Raw genomic sequence first — 17,887 nt, 5'->3', positions numbered from 1 at the left:
AACAGAAATTATGCCTTTACCTCATGTGGACTTATCTGGCATTCATGCATGTTTACATTTGTCACTTTATGCACAGTTTGTCTGTTTTTGATAGCAAGATAAAAATTTTAAGAAGATAACAGACACTCAACTTTCTTTATTTTAACGAGGAGACATAATAAAAGTATACATTTTTATAAGCAAAATTTATTGTGACTAACGCGGTTCTTGTATGGGTGTGGCTGTTGTTTAATAGTGTGGAAAAAAATGACCTTAAAAAACAGATTCACCATGCAGGAATTGTTCTTGTTTTCATATCCAAAAGCAGTAAAGGCGAATGATGTTCAGTATATTATTTGCAACTGTACGCAAACAAAGCAGATCGATACTGAACCCATTTGTGCAACTTGGGGGATAAATTATTAACGCCAGTCTTTCCTCGGCTTTTACATTGCCAGGAATAAATAACTTTGTGCTTATAATACAAGTTAATATGAAGATGCATCCTGGTGTTTTTGTCTAAATTTCCATACGTTAAATTTAAATCATTCATACTGCCGGTGTTGCTTGCAGTACATATATGTTTAATGAACTTTCAGCCACCTGTCTTGATTCTAATTCTTTTCTTTTGTACTGAAATCTAACAAATGTGTTTGTTTGAAGAATGGGGCGAGGCCAAAACATGGGACACCTAACCCAGCTTGGTCGGAGGCAAATGACACAGCAGGAGCCCCAGGATGTGGACCCCTTGTTTATCCGCTTCCTCCGGACATTCAAGGAAATCCTCAAATTTGTTCTCTTCAGTTACACTGTGCTGTTTGGCGCTTTGCTCCTTGCCAGGTGGACCACTTATTTTATGATAGGAAAATAAAGTGAAAACACCTGTTGGAGAATAAGCCAGATCTAGGACTTATTAGTGGTGTTTATCAGGCAGACCTTGGGATTTGCGGCCTATGAAGTTTCCATAAAACGATAATAAGAGCTGGATTTATCATGTTTTCTTATGTGATTCACATAGTGGAGCTTGTGGCTTCTTGACACGACATTTCTCAGTGAACAAAACAAAGTGTTTAGAGAAACCCGTCGGTGAAACTTATTTTAACGCTGTTGGAATCCAGTGTGTTTGTTTTTAAATGTATATTAATAATGTACGTGTTACAAATGAGCACAGAGAAGCTATAAAACATGTTTGTATGGTGGTGTAGTATACACTGAACTATTTTATGTATTGTAAAAATGTTTATGTAAATACTACTTATCATCGGTATTGATAATGTTCATGTGTATTGATTTTTGTGTTCCAGTGCTAATATCTACTGAGTGAAGGGAAGCAAAGCTTTCCCCTCTGATGGGTTTTCATATGTCTAAGAAAGCTGAACCAGTAGGCAGACACAGCAAGTAACTGCTCCGAAAGGGATTAAAGCCTCAAGGTTTATATGACAATAAATTTGTGGTAATTTGATGAAGACCAAATTTGGTTGGCAAGACTGTATTCACCACCAAAACACAATATAATCAGAAATGGTTTAAGTCTCAGAGATAGACAGGTAAGGACAGAGCAGTAGCCCTGCTGGTGGTTTTCCAGTATTAAAGCTGTTGTAGATGATTTGTTGGCCAATAATCTGTCAAAAAGTATCTCAAATATATCTCTCATGAGTGATACAGAGTCATTCTGAAGCAGAAAGGATATTCCTGTCACAATATAGAAGCTGTGGTCAGTTTTTGGCGAAAGGGACTTTTACATATTATTTATTTACAGCAGGTGAGAAGTCTCACTGATATTAAAAAAATCTTTTTAAAGAAAGATCTGGCTAATAGGGGAGTAAAATTTGTAATACCGTAAATATAACATCACAGTTCCATAAAGATACTTGAAGAAGCCAGAACGGACTGGATTAGTTATAATGTAGAACACAGAGCAGAAACAATAAGCCAGAGTGATAAACTTGCAAAACACATCATTTCCCCTTCATAAATTCTGTTGACTACAGCCCATTTATATTATAACCAAAAATATTAGGGTACATATAAAAACACACATAGAAAAATAACTATTTGGCACAACGTCGGAAGCAGAGCCACAGCAGAGCGATCGTTTTATAGTTATTTAAAACTATAATCTCACATTTTCATCAATTTTACAAATAACCGTGAGAGTCGTTTTAACCCTTGTGTGGTGTTCGTATTTTTGTTACTCAGCCAGTTTTCATGGGTCTGGTGGACCCGCTAGAGTTTTGGCTTTCCAAATTAACACTATCAAACAATTTTATGTTAAATTACTCAACAGATGTTTACTTCATCCCAATTACAAGACATATGAACAGCAAACATGGTTAATTTTTTCCCTTTACCTTTGTTAGATCACATTTATGAATTAATGTGCTTCTCGTTTTTCTTTTATATAAAATGTTATAAATAAATCAGTTATAATTAAGTGGAGTGAGTGGAAAGACACAACACATTTACACGTGAAAAAATAATTAATTGTTTAATTTTTCTTTTGAAAAAAACTGAACACGGGTCTCACAGACCCGAACACCATACAAGGGTTAAATGTCCCAGAAAGACATGGAAGTGTGACAGTGGTGCCAACAGAGGTGAAGTCAGCTATTTAGTAATAGTCTGCAGTGACGTAAAACTGTTAGCAACAAAAAGCTGCTGTCACGTTTTAACCAAGAGGCGCATTATGAGTTTTGTGACTGAAAGTTGCAAGGCAACATTAACAAAAGTAAAACAGTGTGAATGCAGTTTTCACAGGTGTTTCCCTTTGAAAACAGTGTGGCATTCAAAATAAGTAAGACGGGGTTAAAGAAGAATCAGTATGGTTTTCTATAAAGGTGAACTCGTCTGCTTGAAGGTCCTGAGGACTGAGACAGGTGGTGTGAAGGTTTGATCCAGAGGAGAGCCACATTTTTACAAACTATTCCACCATATGAACCTGAAATCTGTGTGTAACATCTGACCTGAGAATGTGCAGAAGAACACCAAACATTATTTATCATGGTGCAAACCTTTATGTTTGACAGTAATTTCTATCTCCTCTCTATGTGCACATTGCAAAAGGCTTTGCTGACTGGGAATTGATGTTTGAAGTTAACGGCTTCAGTTGACTGTAATCACAGAGCTAAATGCTTGTCCATTTACAATAGAAATTGGCAATTCTATTAAACATTTTATTTTCTTAAAAAAAAAATGCTGCTTAGCATTCATATTTGAACAGAGCATGGTTTCCACCAGTGTATTGCAACTCTGATAGCCCATTGGGCCTAAGATGACCCTCTGTTGGGCCTCAACATCAAGAAGTGTTTTTAATGTTTCTTTTCTTAGACGCTGTTAGACATCCTACTTGATTTATGTTAGCTAATGTGTGCTTTTAGCTATTTTTACATGCATATAAACTGCTTATAAGATTTTGCAAAGCTATAAAGAAGCTAAAAAATAACCCCAAGAATATTATGACCTTATATTGTTTTACCTGTTTAGCTGAGTTTTAATAATTTAGAATATGCAAAATCTTGTGTTGGTGTAAGAATAGGATTATTCTGGAATTCTCATGCCAGAAGTGACTTTCTTTCTCATATCAAACCAGCAGCAGTGTGTCTGTAGAAGGCCTCACAATCACAACCCCTCTGTATGGTTTATGTCATGCAGTATGTTTATTTTTTTATTCATCAAGCTAAAAGCTCAGGGAGATTGAAAATCGCTTTCAAGAGTTATGAGGCCAAAATGGTAGCAGAGATTGTAAAAATTTAAAAATAAGCCAGCGCACAAACACAAATCTCAAACAGTTGCAGTACAATTATGAGTTAACAGGTTCAAATCATACAAAAATAACAACACAACAAAACAATGAAGTTTCAGATGAATTTCAAACCAATTTCAAGAGCGATCTCAATGACCAGCTATTTGATCCTCTAAATGGACTTCAACTCCTCCATATTAACCAGTTCTGATCCTTTCAGGTCTCGGTCTGTTTTTCATTCTGGAAACAAATAGTTTGTCTGATAACTGATGGATAGCACTAATTTTGACTAAGTGCAACTTGCAACTTCTTTTTTGTTATTTGCAAACGCATGTTGGCATCAATGTTGGCATCAACAATGAAATTAATTTCATTGTTGATGCCAACATTGAAATTAGATTGTAATCTATTGTTTATATTCACATTCACATTCACATAATGTGAATGTTCGATTAAATGGTTTTATGCAGTCTGATTTCACTGCGAATAAATATACAGATGAAACAAAATCAGTGTAATATTTTTACAGTAGAGTGTGTATGTGTATCATTACTGCATAAAATTTTTCTTTTAAAATTGCATCTTAAATAAAAAATACATTTGTAATTAGTAAAATTAGTAACATTTTGTGATTATTAAAAGTCTTAAAAGGGAAAACTGCCTATAAGAGTAAATAACGTGCAAAATTGGAACCAAACTTTATGACTCTACTGACTGATCATAAACAATATCTACCAAGTCATCTATCCATTTTCTGGACAGCTTAGCTAATTCAAGGTCATGGGCGGGCTGGAGCCCATCCCAGCTGTCAGAGGTGTGGTACACCGTGGACAAGCTGTCAGGCCGTCACACTGATAACACAGAGAGGCAGACAACCATTCACAAATTGGCAGTTAACCTAACACGCATGTCTTTGGGACAAGTGGGAGGAAGCTGGATTATTTGGTGAGAATCCAAGCCCCCAGCTGCTGATTTAAACCCAAGACCCCTTTGCGTTAGGGTAACAGTGCTAACCACAGCACCACCATGCTGCATAGAAAATACTGAATATAACTTCTTTTCTTTTTTTTTTTTTACCGTGATTGAAGCCACAAAAAGTCAGAACAAAAACTAACAAAATGAAACCAAAATGAATTCAGAAATTAAAAAACAAACAAAAAACATGTCTTACCAAGTTTCAGTTCATCACAATGGTTTTCCGTTATGTTTTTGTTCTCCTTCATAGGTTTCCTGGTGATCACTGTGAGAATGTAGTTTGTATGATTTCCATAAGTCATTTGACAGTTTCCCTTTGTTTCAGTATTGTTGAAGGGGATGTCAACCCAACCTCCTGTGCAGTTCTTTCCATCTGACATCATCTCACAACCTGAAGACAAAAATTCAAATTATGTAGGTCATTTAACAAAACAAATAAGCAAATTAATCGATCAATTGGGAGCACAGTTCTTCATCCAACAGCCTTCAGATACTTTATTAGCAGAGCATGCTGTAAAACATTGCTGTTTTTATTTTTACTATATAGGTTTGATGCTGTGACCAGTTAGTATTTTTGTTATGATTCAAAGTGTCACTACTGCAAAAGCGAACTTCTGCTTCAATACATAATGTTACAATTAATTATTATCATTATTATAGTTGTTTTTCACAGTTGCTAACAAAATATGCAGTACATGTGAAAAAGCATTTGCATGCTTCCAGATTTCTAAGGTTTTTGTTTTGTTTGTTTTTGCATGGATTGGTTTAGTCATGTTATACGTGCATACGGTCAGAAGGAAGTCCCACTGTTGTAGTTGCGCAAAATCAAGCATGTAGGCATGCAGACTACAAAGGTTTGTAAAAGAATGTGTCACTGAATTCAAACGAGGCACTGTAATAGGATGCTACTGTAAGTTTATGAAATTTCATAGTTAATGAAACTTTTTCCTTCTTAGATATTCACAACAACTATAAATGGTATGATTGCTCATAAGTTTTGAAGCAGAGTCACTACGTCGCTACGTCAATGAAAGTTTCCAACACTGTACTAACTCAATAAGTGAGGACTTCCAGACATCTTCTGGCATTAACATCTGCACAAAAACTGTGCACTGGGAGCTTCGTGGCATGGGTTTCCATAGCCGAGCAGCTCCTGTGGGTGTAATGTGAGGGTGGCTTTTTTTTTTTATCCATATAGCTTAGGTCTTATACGCTGTCAGTCCTTATCTCTTCTAAATGACATTATTAATCCCTGTGTCACTTTTTAGACCCGTTTCATGGTCACTGATGTCATGGTGGAAAATATGACATGGCATTTGATTTAATTCTACCATAAACACATTAGTGAAACTTTAAAGTAATGTGAATAATCATGATCATCTGTCATAATGTAATGTTCTTAAAAAAGAAAGAAAAGTCATGGGTAACATTGTAGTAACATTCAACATTAGAAGAGTGAAAATGGCTCTTGGCTTTTAAAATCTGGGAGAATTCAGTAACAGCAAAGATGTGGCAGAGGTACAATTTTAAGAAGAAAGAAGCAAAATACATAGTGCAATACCTATTTTAATCATATTCAACATTAATTACAGTATAATGATTAGTGAATAATATCAATTAGGAGTTGGTCATAGTCTTATTACCTGTCATCATTGAGAAGATGAGTAGTAGCAGTGATGTCATCATGTTGGTTTTAGTCGCTTCTTTAAGATCTTTAAGTCTAAATTATTAACCTGCAGTTAGTTTGCTTTTGTTAGCCTGTCTTGCCTATCTGTGGGGCTCTGGTGATTCTTGATTTTTTTTCCATCCCATCTTATGTTACTAAAAATGTACTTGCCCCGCCTTTCTGACCACAAATTCCCCCTCCCCATTTCTTTAAGGTTATTTTCTTTATCATACTTACATCATCTTATTAGTAGAGAGGAAGCAAGTGGTTTGTGTGAGTGTGAGAATGACAATAACACTGAATAGGAAGTCAGCGTCTAACAGATATATTTATTTGATAATATAATAGAAAAATACTTATAAAGAGAAGAGTCTCTTTAATCTGCACACTTCCTAAACTGCAAATTGAAACTGAACAGCTCAGCGCAAATGTTGAAATCCAAGAAAATGATCTGAATTCTTCTATGCTTGTTTTGTACATTTGATGCATTTTGGATAGAGATGGTTGTATATTTAAAAAGTTTGCTTTGGCTCACTGACTGTTGAGTGGAGATTCTTCTCTGTTTGTCCGGGTGGTTGATTGACAGTTGGTTTGGTTGGACATTCATCTGACCGCTTTTTAACTGAGGAAATAAGTCCCTAACATGGTTGCTGGGGAAGTATAAATCAGTATGCCTTATTACAGGCAGTGTATACATAAAAAATTTCACACTGGCTTCTTTGATGTGCTTTGCTGCAGTGTCAGCTCCTGTGTTGTTTGAACATCAAAATTCTGACAAAAGGGAGAGAGCTAACAAGCATGTTAGCATTCAGTAGCATTTGTGTGATTGGTAGTTTGGTTTTATTTGATTTCATTTAATAGATATTTACCAGATATGACACAGATTTAACAAATGTGACCGGGAAATCTGAAAAACATTTATATTCATATGCATCATGCACTATATCTGTGACACTTTAGATATCAGTAAGACTGAAGAATGATACTTTGGTACAACAGTATCAGACAATCTTTGACACTGAGTGGGCATGTGTTCTTACAGCATTTATTCCTTTTGGATTACTCAAATGTACTAAGGTGTCACTGTGGCTTAAGGTTTGTGATTTCGACCATAAGCTATGACCTAAATCTTTGCCTTAGATCTATATACATTCAAAAGAGTGTTGAGAGAATATCATACAAGTTGCAGCAGGCCTCTTTTTAGGAAGTATTCTTCGATATGTCATACACACACACAGAAAAGAGCACAGGTGTAACTGGTAATTTAGATGGCTGCCTTCCATCTGGGTGAACTGGTTTGAATAAAAGTCATTGCAGTAAACACGCTGAATCACCTTCATTGCATAGCCAGTTGATAGAGCTGAGTCATTGTTAATGAAAATCTTTTTTAACTTTGTTTTTCTGGATATGACAAATCACTTTTTTTCTGGTATAAACACTCTCAACTGTTCATGTGCCTTAAAGTACCAGGAAACGAAGGGAGGCATTGATAACATCATACACCTGAGCTTTTCCTTTGACAATAATTGTAAAACTAACTTTCTCACAGGGCCCTAGTAGATGTGATTAATTTTACTTGGAAGAAACGTTTTTTCCAGTTACGCTTACATTGACGAATAAGGTTCTGAACTGTCAGAGACATCCTGCTGAACAAATGTCTGTCAGATGCATCTATTGCAATTATTACTCAGTTTATTTCCCATTCAGTTGTAGTTTAACTCAGTGGAATCAGTGGGTCATCATGCAATGACTACATTTAATAGGCAGTAAACAAGATAGTAACTCATAAAATGCACCCAATGTGGAATAACTTTTGTAGACGTTAAAACAAATAAAAAAAACCCCTCTAAAATTTATTAAGAAATCTGAATTTCTGTTTGAAACTTGGAGCTTTCGGACTCCACTTTCTAAATTCAGCATGCGAACGAGGTTAGTTCGATTTTTCTCACTGAAACAATGCACATGGGCGGGGTCTAATAGTTATACTTGGTTTTATATTTTAAAAACCTGGTTATTACCCTTTTTATGAATTTAAAGCGCAGTAAATCAAGTGACCTCGCGGTCTCCGCAGATAGGAAGATGACCAACGTCGCTGAGGGGTAGGTTTAAAATTTCGCGGCGCACCCTCTCGCCGCTCTCTGGTGACTGCTGAACGCCGCCCGCGTTTCGCCATTTTGAAAGTGCTGTAAGGAGGCAGAGGCGAGGGAACTCTCAAAGTAGAGTGCAAAGTCTACAAGCCAATAGTGGGCATTATTAATTACTTTGTGGAAAACAGTTCCGTGCTGTATAGCAGGGCCGAAGACTTTTGCTTACGTTCTTCAGAGTACCAAACAGCACTCCCGGCTTCATTCCTGCACTGCTCCTCGCTAGAACCTCCCAGCCGACCCGGGTCAGCACTGTTCCAGTCCAGGGCCCGAGCCCGCTTAGATACCCCTCTCCAAGTCGCTCACCATGGCAGGTAAAGCCACAGGGGAAAAGACTACCACAGTGCCTGGGGTTATTAATTAACAGGTGCTGACCTGTTTGACAACGATGATCTGTTTCTCTGTAATGTCATGTTTAACCAGCGCAAGCTAGCTAGCGAGCTAGGGTAATTCAAAGATGCCAGTGTAAGTCAGTGTTAGTGTTAAAGTGAGCGAGATTCTCCACAAACACACGTCAAGTAGTTATCTGTGCCTATGAGTTTATAGCAGCAGTTGCAACGCAGTTACTGTGAATTTCCTTAAGGCCTCGTTGTCATATTGATGTTTTTAGCTAAGTTAGCTGCAGGCTAACGCGTGTAAAGTTGTCTCTCTTTAATGGTGGTGTGTCCAATCTTGGGGTCATGTTGTGTGCAGGGCCCGGTGGTGGGAGCAATGATGTGCAGTGGTGCTTCTCCCAAGTCAAAGGAGCAATAGATGACGACGTCGCTGAAGGTAAGTCCATGTGATAGTCACTGAACACTTGCTAGCCTGAGCTGCCAGGATCACCATCCTGTGCACGCTTGTTTTAGGCTTTGCTTCAAAGCGCTGCTGCCACACTTTATATTTGTGGTATTTCTAAATATGCAATGAAAAGTAATGCCTTCTTCTTTTTTTTTTTTTTTTTACAGTAATAATGGGTATAAGGGATCAGTGGTGTGGTATTGTAGTCCATTTGGTTTCTCACAGACTGACAACAATCTTCTATTTTTGGCATAATTGCTGCAAAATGTCAGCATTCACTATTTTCTCAGTTCACCCTGGGTATTAGTGGGGCATTACACAATGTTTACATAATTGGGAGAGAACTGCATGTTAGAATTGAAATAGATTTTACCTCTGCCAGAGAAGAATCTTTAATAGGTGTTTCATATTTGTTAAAGAAGTAGCACTTAGGTTTGACTAATTACAGAGCTGTTTGAGTGGCCAAGTTAAAAGAAAACCTTTACCAGCTAATTATTTCCGAACTAAAGGAAAACTCAAAGCACCAAAAGTGTGTTTACAGTACATGGTGGCCGTATTTATGCATTAAGGGCTACACATTTGTTTACAGTAAGCTTTGTCTGGGAACATGTATAAATGAGAGCCTCTCCTTGTGTCAATACATAGGAGTACATGGGCTCAAAACACAACACTCCAGTAACGTTTTTATTAGTTTCCTGTAAAAAAGGATTCGCCTTCAGTCTGTCTGCTATTGTTTTATGGGGTTGCATGGAGTCGGGTCGTATCAGGCGCACACTGTCGATGTTAACGACTGCACTAACTCAGAATAGTGCCAGTGTGTAAGCGGGGATTGATTGTTGTATTGTAGGACTTTGTGAGAATGGTTCTCTTTGAAAAGTGCTAAATAGCTGAAGATGGAAACTTTTTTTCTGTTCTTTTTTCCTTTGTGTCCTAAGATTGTTGAGTGTGTGTGTATAAATATGTGTGCGTCATTGCTGTGTTGTGTTTTCACCATGGTTGACATGATTTTCACCCCTCACAGGTGGGCTGCTGAGGCATTTTGTAAATCACTTCCCATTGAAAGGCAATGAATCGTTTAGACAGCAAAAGCCTCGTAAAACACTCAGTGTTATTGCAGTAAACCTGTCTCAGATTGACAATAGCGTTCATCAGAAACTCTGGCAGAAAATGTGTGGTTATTTATATTTGACGCTAGTCTCATTTTTGCAATTTTTATTATTGACAGCCGATATCATATCCACTGTTGAATTTAACCAATCTGGAGAGCTACTTGCAACTGGGGACAAGGGGGGTCGTGTTGTCATCTTTCAGCAGGAGCAAGAGGTATGTTTTAGTGACACATAGGAACAGTAATTATTTTTAACATTTGATTCATAATACTCCAAAGCAGGTAGGTCATCAAACTCAGTTTATATAACACAAAGGTGTACAGGTACAATGTTTCTAGTGATCTTGACCCGAGACATTGAATCTTGGTTTCATAACACTTGAACTTTTGTTTGATCTGTTTTGTATTTAGAGTAAGAATAAGCTTCAGTGCCGAGGAGAGTACAATGTTTACAGCACCTTCCAGAGCCACGAGCCTGAGTTTGACTACCTGAAAAGTCTTGAGATTGAGGAGAAGATCAACAAGATTCGATGGTTGCCTCAGAAGAATGCAGCACATTTTCTTTTGTCAACAAATGGTTTGTAAATTACTTTCTTTTTGAGTAAATTCTTTTGCTGTAGTAAATGTGAACTTTTGTTACGCCATCTACTGCCTTATATGGGAGTAAATATAACTCAATGACTCTCATGATCTTTGCTCTTTCTCATTGTTAGACAAAACCATAAAGCTGTGGAAAATTAGTGAGCGTGACAAAAGACCAGAGGGCTACAATTTGAAGGAAGAAGATGGGCAATACAGAGATCCCAACACTGTCACTACACTACGGGTGTGTATAACTGGCTTTATTACAGCCCAGATCTTTTCTTTTTGTTACATTGTTAGCCAAAACTGAGATCCTTTGCTTACTTTCCATTCATTTATAATAAGTAGATCAAGAAAATTAACAACAAATTAAATATGTTGAGTCTGGTTAGTAATTTACATCTGAATTAATTGGAATAAATGTTAATCATTTCTTTTCCGTGTTTCCTTCCACTCATTACAAAACTGTCCGTTCTATTTTGATTGAGACGTTGACTTATCTTATGAGCAAGTAAACAGATGGAACTAATAAAATTACCAATCTGTTCCTGCAATTACTGCAGTGCTGCAGTTGATGTAATGTCTGCTTTATTCACCTTTAATTTTCACAGACACCCCCCCCCCTTTTTTTTTTCTCCTTGTCCTTACTGAATGGTTTCCAAATATAGACTCAGTTCAACAGGTTTGCCTTTATACTGAGGCAAGGCCTTTTATTTGTTTGTTTAAAGAGCAGGTAACTGTCCCCATCTTAAAAATGGGAAAATCTATGTACATTTTCACCTACATCTTTGTGCCTCTTTACCAGGGTAAGAAAAATAATTTGGACACTTTTTAATGTTTTTTTTTTTTTTTTTTTTTTTCTAGTGTGAAATTTGTTTTGTAACATGCCTGTGTGGATATATTAGAGGTAAAACAGAGGTCATAAAATCTACTGCATCTCCCATTAAAGAAATATAAAAACAGCCCCACTTTTGTTTTCAGGTACCAGTATTCAGGCCCATGGACTTGATGGTGGAAGCCAGTCCTAGACGAGTGTTCGCCAACGCGCACACATACCACATCAACTCCATCTCAGTCAACAGCGATTGTGAGACCTACTTGTCTGCTGATGACCTGCGCGTTAACCTCTGGCATCTGGAGATCACTGATCGCAGCTTTAGTATCCTTTCATTCTTTAATTCCATAAAGTACTGCAATAATATAAAATTATTTTGTCAGTGTTTTGTCTTATTTATTCCCAGTTTTATCATTTTTCAAAGGAGCGTAAGCCAGGGAGAGAACTTAAAAAAAAATGTATGTGAATGGTATGTGAAATAATGAATGATATGTTGTGGTTAGTTTTAAGCCTTTGTTTGAAGAGATGCCTGATTTATTAATCCTGTTCACCTGCTCACCCCGTGTCAGTCAAATTAGACAAAGACTATGTCTTACTTAGCAACAAATAAAACATGATTCATGTATTTTTATAGGGCATATAAACAATTCTTTGCCTGATATTTAAAAATGTACATACTGTGTTTACAGGCAGACTGGACAAGAGCAAAAAATGATATTCACTGGTGTCTATTTAATCTGTAGCACAGTGTCATTATTTATACTACCACCAGATGTCCCCAAAGCGTGGGATGTTTAACTGGGTGCCTCTAACATGGTCTAAAAAATCACCTCCTACATCCTATGTTAATAATTTCACCCCATGAGTTCTTACTGCGTTGTTCTATGTAGGACAGCGGTCCCCAACCTTTTTTGCGCCACGGACCGGTTTATGCCTGACAATATTTTCATGGACCGGCCTTTAAGGTGTCGCGGATAAATACAACAAAATAAAAGTAGTACCGGTACCGAAAAAAAGATTTATTCATAACACATGTGAAAAGACCCAGGAAAACCAAGTTAACGATAAAAACGATAACAAAATAATGCTGAAAACCGATAAAAACCCTGAAAACCATACATTTTACACCTGAGCCTCTACTCTCGTGGCCCGGTACCAAACGACTCACGTACCGGTCCGAGGCCCGGGGGTTGGGGACCGCTGATGAAGGCTGTATAAACAAAGACGAACCAGAGTTAGATACAAAGTGGAATCATGTTTTTCTTGAATTGAGATTAGTTGCTCGTTTGGGCCGCTCATATCTTCTCTTCATGCTGGAAGATTGATGCAGTGCAACCCCTGCCTTTTATTAAGGATTGCGTCAACTGATGTAAAACACTTGAACCGGAGAAAGAATTAATGCAAACTAAATTATGTTAAATGGTTTTATCACTGTTGGCTCATGAGGTCAGAGGTCATCTGTAAGATTAATGTAGCTGTTAAAAGTTGAAAACACATGAGCATGAAATGGAAAGTATTCACAAGTGAATAACATCTACATGATTTGGGGCACTTTTGTGCTAGTGAGCAGATATCTGTGGCAAAACCTTTTCCATGTGCCAGTCACTGTTTTTAAAAAAAAAAAAAAAAAAAAAATATCATAGTGAATTTGATGATCTGTGATTTCAGTGTCTCATAGTGGCAATAGCAGTTTTTATTTTCCTCTGCGCACAGACTGTTTACCTGCAAGCAGTAAAGCCTGCTTAGATGGGTTCTTCAAACTGAGAACATGACTCTGTGAATAATAATAATACTACTACCAATTAATTTTATTTCTGAAAGATTTTTAAGTTGCTGAAATGTCTGTTCAGGTTTTTTTATTTGCTTGTTGGGGTTTTTGGGTTGGTTTGTTTGTTTTTACCTTAACCTCACCTCTTCAGATATTGTTGACATTAAGCCGGCCAATATGGAGGATTTAACAGAGGTGATCACAGCGGCCGAGTTCCATCCCAACCAATGCAACACTTTTGTCTACAGCAGCAGCAAGGGCACGATCCGCCTGTGTGACATGAGGGCAGCAGCGCTATGCGACAGCCACGCCAAACGTAAGGCGGTCTCTTTTTGTGTTTCTGTAGCTCTTTGACTGTGTGTCTCCTCAAAGATTGATGGGAGGCTCTTATTGAGCCTATCAGTGTAACACTCGATTAATCAGCTGCAGTTATAAAGTTACTCTTGCTATGGACGGTGGCTGACTGGACTAGTGCAGTGTGCTTGAACAAAGCTGACGGTTTGTTGAGAAGAAGACTTGACAAGTGAAAAGTTGCACTGTTGTGAGAGCCTTTTCTTAAAATGAAACAAAGCTGACGTCTTACATGTTGTTTTCTGAAAATATTTTCTTTGATTTTATAACAAAAAAGAAATTGAACAACAAATTGCTTCTCCAATTCTATACAATTCACATGGTAACATAAAATTCACAAATTCACCTAAGAAATAGAAGATCCTTAGAAGATCCTACTTAGTTTCCCATCTACCACATTATGAAGTATCCAGGCCATGTGGGTCTTAGTGCATGACGCTATAAAAGAAGATTTACACACTCTGCTTCCTGCTCACAGCATAGAAAACATAGCGCACGTACGTATAGATTGGTACCTGCTAAGCCAAATTGTTCAGAACAGTCAGAATGGTGACCCTTATTCATAACGCATATCAAAAGATAAGCGGAAAGGCTTTGTTACTTTTATGCTTTATTTCTGTGTTTATATAACCAGATTTGAAATTCAGTATCTTTTACAAAGTTGTTGTTATGTAAAGAAAGTTTCAGGGCTTACTTTAAAACAACTCGACCACTGTAAAAATTATTGTTGTTCTTCCAGTCATTGACGCTGAAATGCATGTGTTTGTTCTTCATTTTTTAAGTGTTTGAAGAGCCTGAAGATCCAAACAATCGTTCCTTCTTTTCTGAAATCATCTCATCCATCTCTGATGTAAAGTTCAGCCATAGTGGACGCTACATGATGACCCGGGACTACCTGTCTGTCAAAATTTGGGATCTCAATATGGAGTCGCGACCAGTAGAGACATATCAGGTCTGTAAATTATGCCAACACAAAAATACTGTTCCAGTTTCTGTATTACTTTTCTTCCTGTAAGGCTAGATTGATTCTAGCAGGTTCCGTCCATCCACGTGATTAAAGTGTAAATGTTGTTTTTGCTTTTGCACAGTTGTTGATGGAAACTCTGTATATTTCCTCATTGCTTTCTTTAAATAGGTGCATGAATATCTCAGGAGCAAGTTGTGTTCACTCTATGAGAATGATTGCATCTTCGATAAGTTTGAATGCTGTTGGAATGGGAACGACAGGTAAGCACTCATTCCGTGGCTTCCTTTTTTTTTTCTTTTTTTTTTCTGCAGCTGTCCTGGACAAACAAAATACATGCGTGCATGACGCACGCAGAGCGTTAGGGAATACTCCTTTTCTGACGTCACTGAACCCAGAAACGCAGGCCTTATCACTTACTGCAGTTATCTGCTCGGTGCAGACCATAATGTGGCTCATAATTTGGTTTGGGTGGGTGGTGAAGTGGTATAATTGGCTCATGACAGACGACAGGATTTAATGTCCATACTTGAAAAGGATTGTGTTTGCCAGTAACGTTAAGGCTACTCGCTGACTCACACCTTGTTTACCTACAGTGTTGTGATGACGGGTTCCTACAACAACTTCTTCAGGATGTTTGATCGAGGATACCAGCAGGACATGACCCTAGAGGCGTCGCGGGAAAACAGCAAGCCGCGATCGGTCTTGAAACCTCGCAAAGTAAGCACAGGTGGGAAGCGCAAAAAGGATGAGATCAGTGTAGACAGTCTGGACTTTAACAAGAAGATCCTCCACACTGCCTGGCATCCTCTGGACAACATCATTGCTGTGGCCACAACCAACAATCTGTACATATTCCAGGACAAGCTGAACTAGCATTTGTTGAAGCACTGAGGTCCCAGTTTCTGCTTGAGCGCCGCTGCTCTGATATACAAATATGAACAATAGCTGTCTGTTTTTGGCTAAATCCCTCTTGATGAGCTGCCCTTGGCATATGCCAAGAACTGCTATGTCAACAGTGGCATGAACACAGTACACCCAAGTAGGCCATCACAAGCCCATTTTCTATTTGTATTGCAAATATGAACATGTAGGGGTTTTTTTGTTTGGTTTTTTTTGTTTGGTTTTTTAAGATCTGAGTCATACAGTGGGATTTAGTGTCATGGGTTTTCTCTGGTTGGAGCACTCCAGTCATCAAGCTACAAATTGCAACTCCACTACATCCCAAACCAAAGGGAAATCTGTTCATACACATGTTTGGTTAGTTTGTTTGATTCTTCTTTTGTGCCATGGTTCATCTGTGTCTCATAGCCACTAGTTATTAGATTATTGTAGCTATTGTGTCTCATTAGTTTTCTGTTGCTCTCATATCATTCAGTCACCACTGGCCTGAAACACTGGTAATGCAAACTGTCGACACTCCATATTTTCACAGTATTTGTCCATTTGCCAAGTTCACTCACCACTTTCTTGCCAATATACAGTATGATTATGCAGTTAAAGGACTCGTTTAGTGTTTTAACCTTTTTTTATGGTTCTATGATTATAGCGTACAGCCTGCATTACTGCAAACATCTGTCCACAGTGTGCAAGATTTAATATTGGATCAGATTTTGACCTTTTAAGACAGCCACTAGTTTACAGTCATTAATATTAACAAAGTCTGCTTCATTTATACCTTTATAGTGAACTTGTTGCTGTTGATTAAATCAGGAAAACTGTTTTCATACTGTAACATTTACCATTTAACAATGGAGACTAAATTCTGTCTCTTTTTTTTTTTTTTTTTTTTTTTTCAAGTACAAGAAATAACAAAGAACCTGGTTTTTCAAGCTGCACTGAAACCTGAATATATATCCTGTTCCAATCTCGAGCCACTCTCTAAACAACAAGCTGACTTTCATGTTGTATTGATGTGGACAATGGTTTATAGTAATAAAAAATATAATTCCAGTTAATAGCCCACGGCTTTAGAAATGCTGGCGCAGTCGTGCAAAATGCACACACACATTTTTCAGGTATTGTGGTTTTATTATGGCTAATTATGCCAAAGTAACCAGTCCTATACTCACTCTGAAGCTACACTCAATTGAAGCCGTTTTGCAGAGAGTAAGCCCCCTTGTCTGACCTCGTCACCCTTGCAAACAATAGCTCAGGACAAAAGGACATATATAACTGTAACACACACACACACACTCACACTAGGAAGGGTGTGTGTATAATGGCATTATGTGGCCTGTGGCAACAAAACTAAGTTCTGCTGCAAGCTCTCCCGCTATTTTGTTTGCAGGTTGACCCATGGCTTTACCCTCTGTATCTACTTTCTGTTTGTACACTTTTTTTTTTAATATAATGACATTTTGTACTGTACCTGTTTAAAAATAGATTAATCACTATAGTTGATTTATTTTTGTATAAATTAAGGCAATAGGATTACAGTCTGATCACTGTAGTTTCTTTAGCTGTCTGTCTCAGATTGATTGTAGATGGAAGGTTCCTTGACAGTTGGGTAGCTGTTTTTTTGTTTTTGTTTTGTTTTTTGACATACGACTTGGGGACATTTTTTCTCATCCTGGAAGTTTGAAAACTTAAAGAAGCTTTTTCAGGTCTCAGTATCTTTTGAAGTTGTAAGCATTATAATTCTAACTTTTTGGGGGGGGGGGCACACTGTGCATGTAGAGCTTATTTGGATGCCTCAGAGTTGGTTTCTAAAATAATTTGGATCTTAATATTCCACTTACGTGCCATAGTTTTTGATTTATTTTATTTTATTTGGCTGTGAAAGAATAGGCCCTTCTGGGTCTCTATTTGAAAGGCATTTTAATCAATGTTTATTGCTTAAAACTGTTTAGTCAACTTCTCTAAAGTTACTGATTTAGATTTATGAAAATGTCTCCTCTCTCCTGTGAAGCATGTGTTGCTTTGCTATACAGGCTTGTTTATTTATCAAGGAGAAATTGTGAAGCACTCAGTTTGCCGATGATTGTTATATG

The 17,887-nt window shown here is 37.5% G+C and overlaps 1 protein-coding gene and 1 long non-coding RNA gene across 4 annotated transcripts in view; one reads left to right on the top strand and one right to left on the bottom strand.

Annotated features, from left to right (window-relative positions):
• Positions 1 to 17,887, bottom strand: part of LOC308403693 — a 46,004-nt gene that overhangs the window by 23,871 nt on the left and 4,246 nt on the right. Inside the window, exons 1-2 of one of the 2 annotated variants that reach the window (XR_013972958.1) lie at positions 8,381 to 8,510; positions 4,893 to 5,087 (exon numbers count right to left, since the gene is read on the bottom strand). This is a non-coding gene — a long non-coding RNA (uncharacterized lncRNA). Of the gene's footprint in view, positions 1 to 4,892; positions 5,088 to 8,380; positions 8,511 to 17,887 lie in introns of those variants that run through there. The other variant, XR_013972957.1, reaches the window with a different exon arrangement.
• On the top strand, positions 8,540 to 16,693 carry ppp2r2aa (protein phosphatase 2, regulatory subunit B, alpha a; the record flags this gene model as incomplete). Of its 2 annotated transcripts, XM_080893347.1 has the most annotated exons (10): positions 8,540 to 8,820; positions 9,200 to 9,277; positions 10,512 to 10,609; positions 10,806 to 10,971; positions 11,108 to 11,220; positions 11,958 to 12,135; positions 13,731 to 13,895; positions 14,713 to 14,882; positions 15,066 to 15,157; positions 15,491 to 16,693. In XM_080893347.1, the coding sequence occupies 10 exons, from the start codon at positions 8,814 to 8,816 to the stop codon at positions 15,768 to 15,770; spliced, it is 1,347 nt and encodes a 448-aa protein (XP_080749473.1). In that variant the 3' UTR covers positions 15,771 to 16,693. The 2 variants fall into 2 exon arrangements, with proteins under 2 accessions (XP_080749473.1, XP_080749472.1); XM_080893346.1 differs by lacking the exon at positions 8,540 to 8,820 and having other exon boundaries at positions 9,187 to 9,277.

This window comes from Rhamphochromis sp. 'chilingali' (assembly GCF_963969265.1).
Source record: "Rhamphochromis sp. 'chilingali' genome assembly, chromosome: 10".
Lineage (NCBI taxonomy): Eukaryota > Metazoa > Chordata > Actinopteri > Cichliformes > Cichlidae > Rhamphochromis > Rhamphochromis sp. 'chilingali'.
The sequence above is the reverse complement of the archived record's forward strand: the minus strand, read 5'-3'. Positions and strand labels throughout refer to the sequence as shown.